A 20,410-nucleotide genomic window follows, 5' to 3' on the forward strand; every position below is an offset into this window, starting at 1 on the left:
CATATATGTGTGTATATATATATATATAAAACCGTCCTGATTCAGGGATTTTGTGGCATTTCAGTCACCAACAAAATATGTAAATTTGAATTCAGCTACTTACTGTACCATTCCGTCTGGTATTTATGTCAGCAGAGCTGCCCATATGGAGATTCTTACCGTGCATTGTGGACCAGTCTTTTAATTGCATACTTTTTCCGTTGTTAGTTATTTTCTTCAGTCAGCTTGTATACAAGTATATCCATATACAATGTAATAGTGTAACTTTCATATACAGAACAATATGTCAGTGGACTTGTAAAATTTGTCCATTGCCAATATGAAATGTCAGTGCTTATTAAGCTCATGAATGAAATGAAATGCCAGGCTCTCTTAATGTACAGCCTTCTGGGCATGCTTATTAATGCAAAGCCACTAGAAAATCTTTTGACAATTTGACCTTTCACAAACAATAACTCTTTATTCATGGTCAGTTTGAAGGGTTTTCCTCACTTAAAAAAATATAAGAGGACAAAATAATTAGATAAAGTTGTTGAAATGGCAGCCAGTTTTTCAAACAAATGTATTTTACTTCCTCAACTGGGAAAAAAATGTCTGCATATAGCACTGTTTTTACAAGGATTTAATATAACAGTGCACCCAGGAAATTGCCTCTTAATTTAGTGTTTACGCATCTTTGCCAACAGCGATTTAATTTTAGACATAAAACTATCTTCAGTACAAAATTGTCCTGCCTTGTCCATGTAATACAAAAAAAAAATCTGGAGATTTCAGTGAACATCTTTGTAGTTGAGAGTTAGGATTGTTTTTTTTTTTTTAATCACTGACAGTAGTGTTTAATTTCATGTCATTCTTTAACCTTCAATATGGTTACTCTGGGGAATACATCTGAATTCAGCATCTTACTCCATGCTCTCTGCGGGTTTCCTACACCAAAATGATGGTGTTGTAGACCAAATGGTGTGCTGAAATGAAATATGCTGAGACTAAGAATGTCTAAATCTTCAGTGTTCCTGCTTTTAAACTTCTCATAAAATAATTGTTTGTGTTTTTTCTATCCTTCTGTGGTAATAATCTCATCTAAAAGGCAAACTGGGTATTACAACTCATTGCTATATGAAGAATTAATTCAAGTGTATTTTGTGTTCTATTTCAAAACAATAGATACATATACGCACATATATAAAACCATGATTCTAACTGCAAATGCAAAGGGGTCTCTTAGAGTCCAAATGCTTGGGTCTTCTTCGTGTTTCACCCACATTTTTTAACTCCCGAAGATTGATTTCATCACACACTCTTATGCAGACAGTGGAAAAGCATGGCAAAGCATTTCAAATCATTTTACTCTGACACACAGAGCACAATCAAAAGAAGGGTCAGTAACCCCTTGTCTTTTGACTGATGCTGCATTGCAGTAAGCGCTCAGCAGGATTTTAGGCAAGCCCATTTCCTTGCACATTGCAAGGGACTACCACAACCTCTGTGCTCAGTCACTCTCTCAGCTGGAGAGACAATGACTGATTAGTTAGAATTGGCAGCCTATGAAAACAGGTGAAATGTGCACCAGAGATCATGTTGGTGTGCCCTCAAGGCCTTTTAAGTTACTCAGCTTCTAATAGGATAATGTTTTACAGCCTATGTATAGTTTATATACATATTTATATTCATATATATGAATACACAACTGCATGTATACATCTATTTTCTAAACCTGTAGTATATGTTTGGTTATTCTGCTTCATACTTGCTGCAATTTCAAAGATATTTCAACGTTTCTTTCTCCTGCAGTAACCTCTTTCTAAAATTCAACCTAGAAAATACCATCACAATTGTATGCTTGGGTGTGCATTGTCACGCTGTCATTGCTCCACAGAGTTGCACGTTCATCCCATCAGTAGATCATCCTGCATTAATACCTCGAGCACTAATGCTAAGAAATCTTTTCTGTGTTCCCTTAACTAGTAAGGCACTCTCACTCCTTATCAGCATAATGTGTAACACCAAGAACTTTGTAAACAGAGAACATTGCTAGGCTCGGTTTGGATTTATTGTTCTAATCTGTCTGTATCCTTGATTACACAAGAAACATGAGGATGTGACAAGAGAAAAGCATCTCAAGTTCTTGATAAAGCATTAGGACCTCAAGCTGTGGTGCAGCATTTGGTGTTACATGCTGCATGCACAACCATGGCTCTGTACAGCACTATGCTATTCTCTTTGGGTTGCTCTCTACAGTTGTGAGGACAAGGGCTGTAGCTCTTGCATTATACCATCAGCAATGCAAATAACATATCACAACAAATAAAAGAAGACTGTGCAACTGTGCTAGTTTAAATGGGTTTTGCTGCACCCAATTCATGGTCCTGTTGTGCTTCCAGATCTCCACAGTTAGGTCTCACAGTAAATGAGAATGCAGCACTTGGTCTTTTTCTCCATCCCATCCAGCAAAGATGTTTCCTATTAGCAGTGTACTTCAGTTGCTTTTTCTCAATCACCAGTACTCTAAGCTCACTTGTAAAGTGTACATGTGTCAGCCATGATGCATCAGAGAGGCGATCATCACATGAAAGGTAAGCAACATTTTGATAATCTGGCAGAACACATTTCTTCTGAGGGCCATAGAACTGGGCACTCTTGATCCTCAGTGCAAATGCAAATATCCTTATCCCACTTACTTCGGTTTTAGGCTACCACAGTTCATTGATTTCAGTGAGTTCACTGTGGATACAGATGTGATTAGAACTCAACCCTAAATATAAAACCAAATAAAGGTGAAATAGTCTCAAGTGGTAAATTTTGTCACTTAAATCATTCAGGTTTCCAAATATACTGCCACTAAAACTGAGGCACCTGGGGGAAACATGTCTTCATGCACGCAGATGAAGGCAACAAAACTGGCTATAAAATTTTCCCTTATCTAATACGGGAAAGGGATACTAAATATTGACAGGGATGCATTATCTTCAATAACCTCTACTCATTCTAAGCACACAAGGCACAGAGAACTCACCTTTAGGTCTACAGCTGCAACAGAAACTCTGAAAATTTAAGTGTCAAGTTACATTAAGTTTATCATTTACTAGAAGAACTGGGCATGGCAGAGTAAAGTTTGGGAGCCTCTTCCCTGGCTGAATTCAGAAACGGATTAATGGAGAAGGGGAAAAAAAGAGAACAAATGGTAATACTGAATCTAAAACCCAGCAACTATGTAAGAAAATGTAGTCCTCAAATTCTGTTCCCTGAAAGTGGTCAGAAAACCACTGTGGGCAGCATGCTTTGGAAACAGATCCTCAGCAAAGGGTACAAAACTGCTATCTGCTGATACCTAAAAGGCAGGGAACACTTTAGACTAACTTACCATCAACCAGTTAGTGTTAAGAGCAAAATAGGCATCTTCCGTGGCATGGCACTGCTTTGCAGTTGCCTCCCCTAAAACCTGGTCTCGGGAAAAACTTGGCAGCACCCAGCTCCTATTGGTTTGCTCTAATGCACCAAAGAATAACAAAATGTTTGTCCATCAGCGACAGCCATACAGGTCAGTTTGTGAACAGTTTGGAAGTGTCTTTGGTGACTGCACTACAGTCATCTGCAAGATAGCAGCAGACTCCTGAAAGGGCACGTAACAGTAGCTACTAACCTTGTCTTCAAAAGATGGAGAACATCTTGGAAGCCAATGCCTTATAAACTTGCAATATTTTGTGCATCTAGAAAGCAGTAAATGTGAAAGGAGTCCATTTCTTGGTTATCTCTATCCAGGGTAGTCTACATATTTTTGTATCTAGAATGCTTGTTCATGTATACCTATGAAAACATGTGCTGCTGCTGTGATAAACTCTGTTCTAACTAAAATTTGTCCAATATTCCTCAACAATTTGCTGGAATACAATGTTAGCATCTATTGCTCAATACTTGTTAAAAGCAGTCTTAAAATACATTGTGCTTTCAGACTGATATTTTTGTAATGGAATAACATTTGCACAAGTTACTGATATGTTGACTGCATAAATAGAAACAGATGCTGTAATGATCTTTCCAGAATGCTTTATCTGAGAAGTTCTGCTTCAGAGTATCCAGAGAGAGTGCTCTGCACTTTTCTGCAAAGCAAAGCAGAGAAAGAAAGGGAAAAAAAAAGAAAAAGAAAAAGAAAAAGAAAAAAAAAACCTAGATCTTCCCTTATTGAAGGCTTGTAAAACACTTCTTGTAATGGATATAAAAACTTAGTAAAACTTAGTAAAAACTTAGAACTGAACTGAGACTGGGAGGAGGAACACTTGACATTTGAGGTTGTTTCTGGTACTCTAGAGTAAAATTCACCAAAACTTCACCAGTGTCAGAATTACATTTCCCTGCTTAGAGTCAAACTGTAAGTCAGCGTAAAGTGTTTCCCTTTTTCAAAAAACATTCATAGTTCTTATTACTCTAGTACTTGAGCACCTCAAAGAAGCCAGTGAACCTCAAAAATGCTACAGGGAGCTGAAGAAATTGCTTTAGATAACAGAAACTATGTAAGAGAAAAATCGGGCATCTTACATAAATTAGTTGTATATGTTTGGAAGTCTACAAAGATACAGGCACTTCAAAAGATCCAACATATTTTGGATGGTTATCTTCATCTGAGATAAATGTCTCTCTGTTGACAAAGATGTAAAAGATGACTGGCTTAGCAGGCATTTAGAAGTTAGATGCATCATCTAGAAGTGAGATCAATACCACACAACAGTGTATTCTCAAGACTCCCAAAGAGTCTAAAGCAGAAGCAAAAAGTAATTCTGGCTTTCTCACAACCTCCTCCAACAGTTTAAACGTATGTCTCAGCTAAACACACTATTACCAATGAATCACCATATATGTATAAAAGATAACATAAACAGTAAAGGAAAAATGAAGCAGCTCTGAACATAGGTTCATGCAAAGAGCTACTTCTAGTGAAAAACATACCATGATTTAGAATAATTCTTTCCTACTTTGAGAGGTGTGGTCAATTTAGCAGAATGGGGCTATGCATTTCTACTAAAGCACACTAGCTTCACCTAGTGTACAAAAATATATATTAGTAAAGAAAAGAACAATATCAGGAAAGCAATGATTTAATAGTGGTTCTATAGAAAATAATCCACTTTAGGCAGATTAATGCTTCAGCCGACATTGTACCTGCAGGGAGGAAACAAAGAGCATATTAAATTAACAGTGTCAAGAAAATAATGATCTTGTATTAAGGTTTTCTTTGTTGAAAATATACTTCTTTTTTTTTCTTCCTAAAAACAGCAATACAGCAGAAGATTGGTCCTAATTCATGTAGAAGCAAGGAAAAAGAGACACAAAGACCATTTATGGGCAACTCCTATGCCATTTATCTGCCTTCTCTTTCAGTGGGGCTTATTTTTCTTTCATTGTCCACTAAGAGGAAATTAGTGCTTAGAGAAAGGAAGAATTCATTGGAGAAAAACTTCTATCAGTTGACATGTGATTCTGCTTGCAGGGGGCTGTTAAAAGTCCAGCATGAGGAACACTCATAACTATATTGTTGGAGAAGGACAAAGTTATCAGATTGGATAGATGTCTGCTGTTGAGACATCATAGCAAGTAGCTACAAGCCAAATTCAGAGTCTCATCACACTTCAGATTTGGATTTCATCTACATCTATCACAAAACTTAGGCCCATGCCAAGCCTGGTGGGGACCTCATAAAATTTTAGCATCAGGGTCAAATGGCTGCTTCAAGTGCAGCATATGATTTCTTAGGGTTTGAATTTGATTTCGCTGCTGCTGCCGTCTTCTAGGTAAATCAGAAAAGATTATTGTACCATTTTCCTTAACCACAGTTTATGATTACTGGCAGGTAATAGCCTTAACCTCTAATGGAGGGGGAAGCAACAGAATGACTCTGGCATAGAACTGATCCAAGCAGACAACTCAAAGCTACAATCTACTCTTTCAGTCAATATAAACTGACAGTGCAATTATGTACCTTCAAAACAAGACTGTGCTTTAGGAATTGCTCAGGAAATACTTACCAAGTGTAATTATTATTTAAACACATCACCTACAGAAATGTCATCACTCAAATATGTGGATGAGGTGTTTTATTCCTGTAGTTCTTTGCTGATGGAAATAACATTTTCATGTTTAGATAGCGCTAAAGCTTGTTTTTAAAAATGCTTCAGTGGAAATACAAGATGTATGTTGTTTCCATGTTTGAGGTTTGTTATGCTTGTTTTTCAAATTAGGCATTTGTTTTTCCCCTATTATTCTGCAGCAGTGAAGATCATGGATGAACTAGAATCGTCGGGTGATGACCTTTTATTTACAACCAGCACTCATAAAACATTGCCTTTCTTTATTGGTGCAAGTGATCTCTCTGTCACGCAGCCTGGAGATGTTATTGTAGATGTGCTGCCATCAGAGCAAACAACACTGCTGCCTGCAGTGACCAACCCAACCTACAGCCAGTCCATCATCATCGACCAGTCCCCCGAAGCACCAGATTCCTCGGTGCCAGCAGCTGACACCCTTCCCCCCGACAGTGCCAGGACAGGAGTGCAGGATATCACTGCTGAGTTGGATGGCATCGGTGTGGTGAGCACAGCAGAGCTGGATGAAGCAGAGCACGGCAGTGGTTACATCTCAGTGCTGACAAGTGAGCCAGCAGAAGCCACCCCAGCTCCTACTCTGAAGTATGTAACCACCAGCTCCATGACGACTGCAGCCAAAGGCAAAGAGCTTGTGGTTTTCTTCAGCCTGAGGGTGACCAACATGCACTTTTCTGATGACCTCTTCAATAGGAGCTCAACAGAATACAAAGCTCTGGAACAACAGTTCATGCAGCTGGTGGGTGAAGCAACATAGTTGGTGGGCTTGAAAAACATCGGCAATAGTGAGGCATTGTTTAAAATCATACACACCCCCCATCTCTAAATTACATTAATTATTGCTCCATAAATCAGGAACAAACAGCAACAAACTTCTGTGAGAGCTGTATCTAGAGGTTTTGGCTAGGAAATTCTGATTCATGCCAGTTGGCTCCCTCAGCGCTGGAGAGCAGAGTATTTTGGCAATATCAGACCCTACTACGATTCAGCCTGATAAGATGCATTTTTAAAGGACCCATAAGCCTGGAATGCTCTCAGGGTGCAAAGAAACATTTCATGAAGTCAGTGATCAAAGTGTTTACTTGTTCAAGAGACTCTCTCTCTATATATATGTATGCCTGGCATGTAATTTTATTTAGATTTATCTTAGATTCACATCAACAATACTGAATACATTTAAGACTTGTGTCTTTATGCTGAATTTAAGAATAGGCCTTATAAAATATATCATAGCCTAGCAAAGGGAATATGATTAGATATGGGTTTTCTTTATGGGTACAATAGGGCTACAGGTCAGTTCAGTGACATGCCTGTCATGCTATGCCTTAACCTGCCTGGACTGAACATTTGAAAATAATTATGGTTGGCTTTGGAGCGTGGTGATTTTTTCTTCTAGATGAATAAGCTCCCCAACTGCTGTGCATTTTATCACAGGGAAGATTGCTGCCCATCCATCTCAATACATTACTGAGAAAGATGCCAGAGTCCAGAAGAATATAGCAAAAAAAAAAAAAAAAAAGAAAAGTGAATTTGGTGGTGGAGTTTAACAGCTATATTAAATTCAGAGAAATAAGTGTGTAATGTGTGTGCTTGATAACTAAAAGCAACTATAAGAAAAACTAATAGGGGCTAGGCATTGACAGTAAGTCAAAATAAAAGAAACTTTCTGTTTTGCAGCTACTTCCATACCTGCAGTCCAACCTTACAGGCTTTAAGCAACTGGAAATACTTAACTTCAGAAACGGAAGTGTGATTGTCAACAGCAAAATGAAATTTGCCAGAACAGTGCCATATAATATCACGGAAGCAGTACACTGTGTCTTGGAAGATTTCTGTGATGCTGCTGCCCAACGCCTCAATTTGGAGATTGACAGCTATTCCCTTGATATTGAGCCAGGTAAGATTGTGTTATCAATATATACACAAAATCAAAAACATGTATGTAATCTTTTCCAAATTGCTACAGCTTCAGAAAGATTACCATTTTGGAAATAATTGTATAATGAATAGCCTCCCAGAGAACATTAGTAATATATAAAAATAAATAAATAAATAAAAGATTTTGCAGACTCAGACTCAGCTATCTGCAGACGTATATCCATACAATAGTGGGGTAGAAAGGCTGTTCTGTCCATGTACACCAACTGCTTTTCAGATCAAAAACCAAGTACAGGGAAGCAAAAATACTCTAGGATAATAGCTGGGTGAAGACAGGGATAAAAAATGCTCACATATAATTTACAGGAATGACTCATCCGTAGGAATGATGTTTTTACCTACACATCTGAGTAGGTAAAACATCATTTCTGATGATTTTTACAATGTTGTAAACAAATAATTGCTCATGACATCATGAAGACTATCTTTCGAGGGCTATAGAGTTCAGGACAGAAGGAGAAAATTTCTAGGAATGCTAGGATTCTACAGATGCTCACTGACCAAAGCATTAGCATATATAGCACCCCGTGGCTTTGTAATTCCAGAATTTCTCCTGATTTAGTACCTTTCTCGGAGTCATAGAATTATCTAGGTTGGAAAAGACCTTCAAGATCACCAAGTCCAATCATCTACCTGACCTACTGAGTCCCTTCATGTGGCCCTTAGTGCCACGTCCACACCTCTTTTAAATACCTCCAGGGATGGGAACTCCACCTCTTTTCTGGGCAGCCTATTCCAATGCCACCACCCTCTCCATGAGGAAATTATTCCTCAGATGCAATCTAAGTGTCTCCTTGTGCAACTTGAGACCATTTACTCTAGCCCTATGATGTCTGAGTTACATCTCTTTCTTATATTGTTTTATAAAATTGAAGCCTGGATTTATTTTCAGGTTTTGTTAATTATTTCAGAGTTGAATTTTCATTGGTATGGAGAAGGAAGATGCCAATACATTAGCATGCCTTTAGCAGTTTTGATTAAGCTGTACAGATCTCTGACAACTGAAGAACAAAATGTCCATTTACATTTCATGCAGGCAGTTTCTAAACCACCTTCATTTTAGGTATCTCCTTGTGACCATTAAGAGAATTGGCAAAGAAAGTAAACAAAACTGCAGCATTCGAACTCTCAAATGCTGCCATGTTAACCTGATGTTCTGTTGAATAAAGAATAAAGGATTCCTACAAACACTGAACTTTGTGCTACCACAGATTCTCTGCTTTGGTAGTAAATTTTCATTAAATACAAATTAAAATGAAAAAGTTGCTAAAATACAAAAAAAAAAAGGAAAAAAAAATATTTCATCTTCATCTATATCTTCTCTACTGACATGGTATTTCAACTTTAATTCAAGAAAACCATATCACAATAAATTTGCATGATAGCTGTTCTTAGAACAAAGCTTTCGTGGCTCATGCGTAGTAGTAAGATATAAAAGTGGATTAAATCATGTTTAGAAATCCAGCATATCCATACAGCCCCACTTTCTTTTTATTTCAGAAAAAAATTTTCAAAAAAAAAAAAGAAAAAAAAGTTTAGTAAATTAAGGTAATGCAAGCAAATTCCTATTTAGTGTGAAGATAAGAGCCATCTAGTGGTAACAGTGTTATCCCACAATGAAACACTGATGGGAACTGACAGCCCAAAATACGTTGCAAGACTCATCAACTTTTATAAGAAACAGCTGTAAAGGGCTAACTACATTAGTATATACATAAATACATATAATATACATATATAAATAATACTATAAATAAAGATGTAGAAGGATTTTTAAATTACCTGTGAGCATTTTTTTTTTTTTTAATCTAAACAAGTGAAAATGCAGTGAAGGTGACAAATCATGGCAGGTGCATAGCCCAAAACTTTTTTTTAAGGAAAATGAAACAACATCACAAAAAAAATGACCCTCTAACACAGTGGATTGCTCATGCCTAGCTCTACTCGTCACACAGAAACACACCGATACCTTTCAGTTTTTCAACACTGCAGGGCCGTAATGTACAACTATAGATAATGCTCAGATAGAGAATGTTTTTCCTTAGTAACACAATCAATCTTTATTTCCACCAGTGTGAAGATAAACTGTGATCATCAAATCTCGGGAGAGAGTAGATGAGACATGCAGTTAATACTTAATCAGTTATTCAGTCATCCTAACTCCTCTGTTTTCTTTTTTTGTTTGTTTGCTTCCTGTGGGACTGTTCTGGTTTTGTTCGTCATGCAATTTTCTGCACGGGATAAGAAAAGAATCTGTAGGAACTACTGTCCCCTTTTGTGTGCCACCTGTTTTTGTCCAAATAGGGACTAAACTCTGTAATTTCCAATAACACAACTGACCAGATCAAAGTACTTGAAATAAACGTTTTGCTTTGTTGTTTTGTTCGGTTTTTATATATAGGTAAAGGTTTGACTGCCAGTAAAGTTACCTTGTGATTTATTGTACATCTTTGGTGCCCAGTTGTTAGACTTTGTGTGTACATACATTTACAGTCCAGGAGCAAAGCAGTTCACAAATCAACATGCACGTTTTATATAGCAAAAGGAAATCAAGCAAGCAAAAACTTCTTTTGTTGATCTTAAATTCAGAAATAATTGTTATAATAAAAAAAAATAGCTACAGAACTGTAGAGGGGTTAGAAATGAACGGCTCTGCTGGATTAATTTCCAGCAGTTAAGCACATCCTGGTGTGTGTCTGAGATTTCCAGTAGTATTATAAAGAAAGTGATGCTTATTTTTCATTGAAATTAATATTATTGAGTATCTAGGGCCATGAACTGGCTCTGGAAGAAAATTTTCAGCCCAGATAGTAATTATAGTACTAGCCGAAATACCCAGTACCAATTTTTTAAAACTGCAGATTTTTCTTCTTAAGAAATTTGAAGCCCACATAACTAGGAGTGGACATTTTTCTTCTGTCCTGATGTTTTAAGTGATTTTGATTTCTCTAGACCAGACTTAAAACCAAGTTCCTCTCTAGGGCTAAGACTCTGTGTGCAAACTTCCTTTGGAGAATTCAGGTCACTCAGGACCTGCTGTCCGGTGTAGCCCAGCTCCTATCTGTACATCTGCTCTCATTTCCTTCTCTCCTCCCTCTTCTTTACACACTCATTATTTTTTGCCTTTCTGGATTCACGCATCTTATTGAGACTGTGTGCTGATAAAAACAGAATTTGTATCCCCTGTCCTGCTTCTCATCCTTTGCCTTTTATATATAGGCTTTAATTTATGATACACAAGAAAATGATTCCAGGACACAAGTGGTGGTTGCAGCCTTCCCCCTTATTACTCCATCAGCATACACTCGGGCATCAATATGACTCTTTCTGATTCTTCTAGTCATATCTAGGTAGAAGCAGGGAATGGGAAGGGAGAACTAGACTTGTGTGACAGGCTAAGTCAGGGCTTTACGCTGTCTCTGACTTGGGCCATGCTATGAACATCAACAGACTCATTTTCCCTTCATCTCACAGAGGCATCCCTTACTAACACTTAAAAACAAAGAAACAAAAAAAAAGCACAGCAGTTTTTCCCAAAGCTAATACATCTCTTCTGACAAAGGCCCGCAAACATGTATTTTCCATTGACAGTGCCATTATTCCTGTGTTGTAGTCCTCATAGTGTTGCGCAACACTCACTAAACTAATTCCCTCCCCTGGTCATGGCCTAAAGCATGTGTTTAAGGTGATTACAGCAAAAACTGCTTCTTGCACATAGGCAAGACTATAGCATGGCATGACTATATCCCTGAGTACAAAACCAGCATTTTATAGTAAAAAAAAAAAGATCAACAATATTCAAGTGTGAAAATCCTTGTCAGTAAGATAAAAATAAAATCACAGCTTAATAAGGATGGGGTAAACAAACGTACAAGTAAATATAAGCTTGCATGCTTGCTGTGTCACGTAGAGAGAGAAAAATGCGTGTCCTTTTATGCCAGACTATATCCTCCCATTAACATGCACAAGTAGCAGACCAGTAAATGTGTACTGTTTTCTCTAGCTGCTGCAGAGCTTGCCAAATACTCTGGGGGTAATGCCTCAATGCCTCAATTAATGATTTACCCATCCTTTCCAGCTGATCAGGCAGACCCATGCAAATTCATGGCATGTGATGAATTTTCTGAATGCGTAATGAACGAGTGGACAAAAGAGGCTGACTGCCTTTGTAAACCTGGTTACACAAGCCAAGACGGATTACCCTGCCGGAGCCTGTGTGAGATGGAACCGCATCTTTGTGTCAATGGTGGGAACTGTGAGTTAGTTCCAGGAAGAGGAGCTGTCTGCAGGTAAATAAATGATTCTTGACATGAAGTCTGGTCACAGACCCCTAGTTCTATTCCATGAACAAACAGGGCCGAGTACGTACTTTTCAACAGCATAAACTATGCTAATAAGTCAAGAACTCAATATTCAGATACTTTAAACTACGTTGCAATACCCTTCTTTAATACAAATAGTTTCACTGTGGATAAATCCTGTTTGACCTATTAGGTAGAACACACAGAACACCATGACCTAGCTGTTTATCAGAGATGCATTTGAAAGTTATTAGAAATACAGCATCATTGGCAGAGATGACAAGCACACAACCATGCATTCTTTTCAGACTTCTAGATATATCATGAAAAAATAACACATTCACATTTTTTGCTATTGATTACCTATTAGTAGTTTAAGAAATTAAATTTTCTAAGTCGTATTAAAAATGAAATCTATTTTCTTACAAGCACACCTATGACCACTAATCTGATTCATTCTCTCTTAATACTGACTTTAGAATTAGGTAAGTCTTTTCGAATACTTAGGATTCATGTCAAAAAACAAGACTACCAAGCAAATTATTCATATGATAATTTCACTGCAAGAACACAACTGCCACAATTCATTTTCTGCAGTGGGCATCACAGAAAAGATAGCAGAAAATTATTTTGAATTCACCACAACGACTTGCAAGAGTTAGAGCAGTGTAGTGGCAGTATTTTAACTAGTAATCAGCCTGCAATTTAAATGGGTCCTCCTTAAAACTTTACTGAACCAGCCTACTGCTCCAAAACCAACCCACTATGAAAAATAACCGCTTTCCATTTCAGAAAAGCCTGGATTAATGTACAGAAATTACAAAACCATCATCTAGTATGATAAAAATATTAAAAATAATACATGAAACTTCCGTGAATTACAACAAATTACATACAAACTTAATACTAGTCTCAGACTTGAGCAAACTAGCACGGTCTCTATACTAAATTATGGCCTATGAAGGGAGCATTTGCTTTAGTCAAGCACTTGTTTTGCTTGTGAATTTCCTCAGAACCATACTAGTTTTTCCATCAACTGGAAACCCTGTGATTCTCATACAATATGAAAACCTTCTCCCTCGCCTTAAAGTAGAACTCCCATTTCAGACCTTGCTAGTCAGATTAAAGTCACCAACAAACACAATATAGGCTTCAGAGACGTGTTTAGGAATTACTCCAAAACACACCTGAATTTTTAAGGTGCTAAAACACAAATATTATTTCAACTTTGTTAATTAGGCAAAGAACGTATCACTGTTTTTTTTGCTTAACACTCATTTTCATTAATCTAAATATTTTCCTTCTTCTATTATGAATCACATTATTCCTTACAGATACATAACAATTAATTGTACTGTGAATACTGTGCTTATAATTTAACTGCATATTTTCTTTTGTTTTCATTTGAGGTACTCTGTATTTTCTGCCCTCAAGTTCTGTATATTTTTCTCTTCCTCTCCCCATTTTAGATGCCCCGTACGCAGACACACGTTCCACCAAGGACAGCGTTGTGCAAAATTTGCACCAGAACCCACACATCCCTTCACTTTTAAACCTGTCATTTTTGGCTTACTAAGCCTTGTTTTTCTTTTCATCATTTTAATTATTAAGTTGAGAAGAAAAAGACAAAGAAACTTTAATTTGGAGTAAGCGGCTCATTCTTCACATTTCAAAAAAAAAAAAAATCCTCTTTTTTATTTTGTAATTTAAAGTCTTACCTAAACAAAAATGTTCTGCATTGTAGAAGTCCTACTCTCAACAGCCTCACTTCAGAAAATGCTGTAAGGATTAATCCCGCTTTTGAACACGATGAACCCATAACTAGCTTTTGCCATACGGCTTGTAGCGTAAGTGCTTGTTCCAGTTCTTCAGAGATCACTGATCAAGAAGCATTACACAATCTTGAAAACACAATTCAATATGGAGGTAAAATGCATGGAAATTCTTCCCTGTTATTCAACACACAGTCCCTCCTCAAATAACAGGTCCATCTTCGTGTTGTAGCTCTACAGCTAAACTAAATTTGATTCTAAGCTCTTCCTCAGCAATTTCATGACTAAAAATACTAATTCATATATTTAGTTTCCATACTGCTATCTTGGTTTCATAACAGAGTTATGAACTGCTTTTCATAACTGGTTTTCTTACAGCTCTTTTGCATGGCTTTGGTGCTCCATTCTGTCCAAGTGCCTTTTGTGATTTAGTGAAATAACTAATCTGGTGGTGGGTTTTTTTGTTTGTTTTAAACTGCTGCAGGTCACCAGACCAGTTTACAGAGCCAGGACTGATGAGTTAGTCTCCGAAATTCTGCATTTCCAGCATCAGCCAGACAAAAACAAGGTTTGTGACTATTTTCAAGAGCTTTAAAATTCCACCTAGTTTCCTCTTTGTAAATGTTACCAGGAAGCCTCTCTGTACTAGCTCCATCCAAAGAAAAACTCATTTTCTTTGGATGTTTGATATGACAGCCACAATCCACTCTGAAGTGCTTTTATGCAACAGGGTTCAATTCTATGTATATATTTGCTAACGCAGCAGTCACTTAAACAAACAAAGAAAGAAGGAAAATCTGAAATGAAAGTTCAACACAGAATGCAAAACCAAAGGGGAGGCTTGCATAGGGATGACTGATCCTTTAAAAATACATAGTGCCTGTTTCAACTATGTGGAGTTAAACAGGAATTCCAGCTTGAGCTGATTACCACTCATATCTCAGACATTATTTCAAATACAGGATAACTCTTGTATCTTTAGGAGAAAAAAAAAAAAAGAAAAAAAAAGAAAAAAAAAAGGACAGAAAGGAGAAAAGCTGAGTCAAGACTTTCTCTAAAATCATCAAATTCTCTTAATTCTGATGTAACTGATTGTGATCTCTTGAAAAGTAGACAAAAAGCTTTTACTTTGTTGTTTCATTTTTCTGAATCACAGCCCAACTTAAAACTAAAGAATACTAAAGAATTTCGACTATAGCTGCTAGCAGTTATCACTGAGGGCAATATCAGTGCCCTATCACTAGATATACACTACTGGAGACAGGATACTGGCCTACGAGAATCTTTGGTTTGAGCCCACACAGCTGGTTTTATGTAAATAAAGGAAGAAGTGCTGATACCAGAAAGAACGATTTATTTTTGCCTATCTTCATCACACAGAGGATTCCTGCCCAGGTCTGATGTCTTCAAGTACTTAAGATGACAGGTACAGACTGAGCTGACAAGTGGGGAGACAGGAACACAATGATAGAGATCTACAAGACAGCAGGGAGGAGGTGTTCAGAAAAGCTCAAGAACAAATTGGCTTCGCTGCTGATAAAAACAAGAACACAGACACTGGCAATTGTGTTCAAGTCCTAGAAGGAAGCATTTTGGTACACCCATCTTCAAAGAAATGTGTCTGTGGGTAGACCAATAAACGTTACTTTTATATTGGCTGAACTACTTACAATTACTATTTGCAAAAGGGTTAAATATTTTATGAAAGGTATAAAATGGCACAACATCTGTAGGAAAAAGCTGGGCCTGTGTCATCTGGGCTGTATTTGAATTGGCAAAAGTATACTGACAAAGCTCTTCTCAAGATCTAGCTAGGAAAATGAATTTAGGTGAGAAGTGAGGCAATTACAAAGTAGAAATTGGATTAAAAAAAAAAAGTAGTTGACATTTTCACCCTAAGTACAGCTCAAAATGAGTGTTCACTTCAGAGGCTTTATGTTGAATATACTTTTAGTAACTTGGAAAAAGATGATAAAGAAGGAGGGAATATGTACATAGAACACAGCTTTCATTAACTTCCCTGTCACAATCGGGACAACTCCTTTGGGGCCAGGATTTTAAAACAGAATATGGCATTTCAGTTCAATTTTCAGAAGGAGTTGACTATCTAGAATTTTTAAGCCAAATTGAAACTTCCAATTTGAAATTTTTGTTCTGCTTTGTTTTGCCACGTGTAATGACAGCAGTGACAACTTTTTAGGACACACTACTTACAATAAGTATACCTCTGTATTTACAAAGGAGTTTAGGAAAATGGACACGAAATTCTAGCTGAAACCAATAATTTTTCAGTTCTTTCCTAAGCATGCAAAACTTCGTTCTCAGAGGCTGTTTTTTATCTGCTATATCATACAGGAATTAAAGCATGTTTTGTGTCTAGATGAAGAACTTGCTCTTCTTTCTCTCTGAGCTCAGCAGAAAACTTAAGTTCTTGCAAGCTGCTGACTACCACAGTCAGGGCTCTACATAGTTAGGTCTGTGGGAACAGTACATCTTGCTCAGCAAGTAGTAATATAGGAAATAAAATGATTGTGAAAGTCATCTTTCTTCGGGCCAAAGCAGAACGTGACCGAGCCAGAATGTACATATGCAAGTGGACAGGCCCCTTCAGACTGAGACACGAGGCCCACAGCATCTAGGTGGCCTGCTACGGTTGAGTCAAACATGCCAAAATTCTTTAAAAACGATCCTGCTGATCTGATTCTCTGCTGCCTACCTCATCCTGACACGTTTTCTCCTCCTTAGAGATGGAAGTTGAAAACACAAGCTCATTCAAAATGCATCATTTCTCTTGTAATATCCCCTGTCCCTATCAGTGACTCAGCTGGATGTTCTCTACTCTACTGAAAAGGGTACTGAGAAATAGGAGATTGCTTTCAAATGCTAGGGTATTACATCAAGCTGTCTGTAAAGTCTATTATTTTGCAGTTGATCTAACAGATGTTATTCTATAAAATTCTCATTTGTGCTCGTACATGGCATTTAGTGAGTGGGCTTCATTTTCAAAATGTTATCTGGCAAAATTCAGTAATGGATCTAACTCTTGAAGAGAAAAAGGATCTCATCTAAAGGGTCTTCACAAACTCTTCTAAGCTTGCAAAAGACATGTACTGACACAGAAAATTGCTTGTAACAAATTTAAACGAAACCTTGGAAAACCCAGACGTATTTGACATAAAATAACCCAGAAGCACAGGCAATAAACCACTGGATAAGAGAATGGTAGAATAAGTCATTTCATGATGCTAAATCTAATTGGCATGGACACAAATCGCTTATTTTGATGTAATGCAGATGGAGCCTAAAAGATTATCCCTCAGAAATACCTAAAATGTCATTCATCAAAGTTAGTGACTGCCATTTAGCATCACCTTCTGAAAAAGTGACTTTCAGTCACCAAGATGACTGAAATTACATTTGAGGAAAAAAAGAAGACTGCAATTTGTTTCATCCTTATATCAGTCACTTGGATTATCAAGCAGACAGTATTTTGGATTAAAATAATACAAAAGCAATGCAAGCTAGCCTGTTAGAGATCCCCCACCAATATCAGAGATTTAGTGTTTCATTACCACAATCACAAGGGAAAGATGACCTAAAATACCATCGAGATGGAAGGGCTGTGCTCTTAGTTCAAAATTTATGGCATCAGGCTTTACAGATTTTAAGTTTGCTTGGCACTGTTGCTGCTCTTACACCAAAACAATGCTGAAGAACCAAACATCCCAAAGTCTAATTTATCCCTGGTGTGCTGGTAATTATGACTCCTGTAGATATTTTAGCTATGGCTTCTTTTGCAGCAAATTGCATTATTATTATTTTACAGTCAAAAATACGCTCTTCAAATTACGAAGGTATAGATAGCACTTGTTTGTTATTTCATACAGAAACACAACATTGTTACACCAGGGAGAGAAATAATAATTCTTCACTAAACTTCATGATTTAATATGTAAAATAGCTTCAGGAGCAGGATTATCTCAATTCTCCTTAGAATGAACTGGAGACTATCTCAAAAGATTTTAGGGAGCTCTTGACTATTAGCAGTAGATAAATAATAAATTTTCAAAATGAAAAATGCTTTTTAAATGTCTTACGAGAATTTCTCTTACAGGTATTCAGAATATCAAAGTCTGCATTATTCAAGACAGCAGTTCAGGTTGACAATGCATATGAAAAAAAATCGAGGATTCCTAAAGACATATCACTTTCTCTTCAAAAATCAGTACACATTTAACACATCATATTATTAAAGAAAAACAACACTATCAAGTTTATCAACTCTCTGACCACGTCCAAAATTTGTCTGGTAAGAGGTCATCAGTGTTAAGATGCCTGCACTAAGCATACAGTGTGTATATATCTTAATCATATTTTTATTTCACATTCTTGTGCTAGAAATGGATTTTGCTCAAAAGTGGCATTTTTTTGCAATACTGTATTAACTAATACTGTACAACCACTCTGGTAAAAACGCAGATGAAGCTTTCAAGCAGACCTACACCATTTTATTAACTTTTCTTACCTCCATTAGAGCAGAGTAAGCAGCAAACATGGAAATTTACGAGCTGTCATTAGTAAGGGTCTTACCTCTTCCCACAGGCTACATTTAAAGTGTTTGGGAACTTCTCCATTCTCTCCTTACTATGCTCACACTGCAAATCGCATAGAAGTTGGAATTATTTTTTAATGGCTTCCCTGAAAATCAGATTCCTGTTTTTCTGTTAATAAAAGCATGATGTATATACATATGTATATACACACTTCACTGCTTAATTCCTGGTGACAGAATCACAATGGTTTGAGTTAGCAGGACCCTCTGGAGGTCATCTGCTCCAACCCCTGCTCAAGCAGGGCCACCCGGAGCAGGTTGCTCAGGACCACATCCAAGTGGCTGCTGAACATCTCCGACAGAGTTAAACTTTCTCCTCCTCAAACTTCTCCTCAAACTGTCTTCTCCTTCAAAATTTTTGAAGAGAAAAAATATTTGCAGTTTTCTTCATCCTTTAAGAACATGAGATTTACATTCACAACTACCTTCCTAGGAACAAGTAGATTACTAAGCCATGCACAAACATACTTTAAATTCAGTGTATAATTTTGAAAGTTTACTATTAGTTTTTCTAGAAGAAATCTGGCCAGACAATGGGTGGCCATTAATTACTTTTAGGCTTGGCAATTTATGCCCTATGGATCCACAATCCTGACTCAAATATGAGCATTACTTTACCTTGAACATCTTTTTCTTGAATACATATATATGTATATATATATAAACATATATATATGCGTCATGCCAGTGTTGTATAACATTTAGGCACTGTTTGCTGCTTGGCACATACCAGAAGTTGTATTTACAGCTCAAAGTGAACTTCTACAAAGTTTATGACTGTACTGGATGACAGCTCCTCATTCAGATGTGAAACTTTCACATATTCAGGATAGTGGCTGATTGTAGTTATAACTCTTTTTAACTCTTAGTACCACATGATTACCACAGCAAAGACTGAACTTTAGTTTACATTATTATATACCCCTCAACAGTAGCCATTTATAAACTCAGTTAATTTAAACAATTAACTGCACAAACAGGTCTCCTTGAAAAAAGCAACAAAACTGATGATTGTGTACAAATGAAGGCAATGTACCAAGGACACAAGTTTAAGTTTCTACAGCTGAAACCATATTTTTAATTAGTCTATTTAACTAGAAAGTACTTTAAAACAAAACACTAAGATACTGTTTTATACAGTAACACTTCAGAATAAAACTTCACTTTAAAAATAGTGCTTGCAGGGCACTGGATGTCATCCCTGTCAACAGCATTAGCTTTTTACAATTGCTCATGTAAGTTAAGATGAATTAAGAATGCTGAAAGCATTCTTTTTTTTTTTTCCATTACAAATGTATTTTTGTATGTGTTTAGTGTATTTGCATTCATACCCATTATCATTAGGTTAAAAAATAAGTAATTTTAAATTGTGTACTTTAAAAATGATTCATGACTGTATTTATTTCTCCCAATTATTAATTACCAAATATATCTGCTGGATGTAAGCCTTTTGTATTTCAATAAAATATAATAAAACTATTACTTGAAAATTTCACAGGGAATTGAATTATTATTCAATCTCACACTACAATGTAGCACATTATCTTAAAGGTGATGTTTAACTGTAGTTCCAACAGTAGCTGAAAATGAAAACCACACAGAAATTGAGACAAAATTATACCTAACAAAGTCTGAATTACTTCAATTGTCTTAAATTGAAAAATACTACTCTAATTTGGCCCTTGAAACAGTTTG

The 20,410-nt window shown here is 36.8% G+C and overlaps 1 protein-coding gene across 1 annotated transcript in view; it reads left to right on the forward strand.

The window, feature by feature from the left end:
* Nucleotides 1-14,803, forward strand: part of IMPG1 (interphotoreceptor matrix proteoglycan 1) — a 57,094-nt gene extending 42,291 nt beyond the window's left edge. Inside the window, exons 13-16 of the mRNA XM_066994663.1 lie at nt 6,260-6,831; nt 7,770-7,989; nt 12,109-12,319; nt 14,588-14,803. Coding sequence (XP_066850764.1) covers nt 6,260-6,831; nt 7,770-7,989; nt 12,109-12,319; nt 14,588-14,627 — 1,043 coding nt within the window. The 3' untranslated portion in view covers nt 14,628-14,803. The remainder of the gene's footprint in view (nt 1-6,259; nt 6,832-7,769; nt 7,990-12,108; nt 12,320-14,587) is intronic.
* Nucleotides 14,804-20,410: the final 5,607 nt, after the last annotated feature.

Source organism: Anser cygnoides, chromosome 3, assembly GCF_040182565.1.
Source record: "Anser cygnoides isolate HZ-2024a breed goose chromosome 3, Taihu_goose_T2T_genome, whole genome shotgun sequence".
NCBI lineage: Eukaryota > Metazoa > Chordata > Aves > Anseriformes > Anatidae > Anser > Anser cygnoides.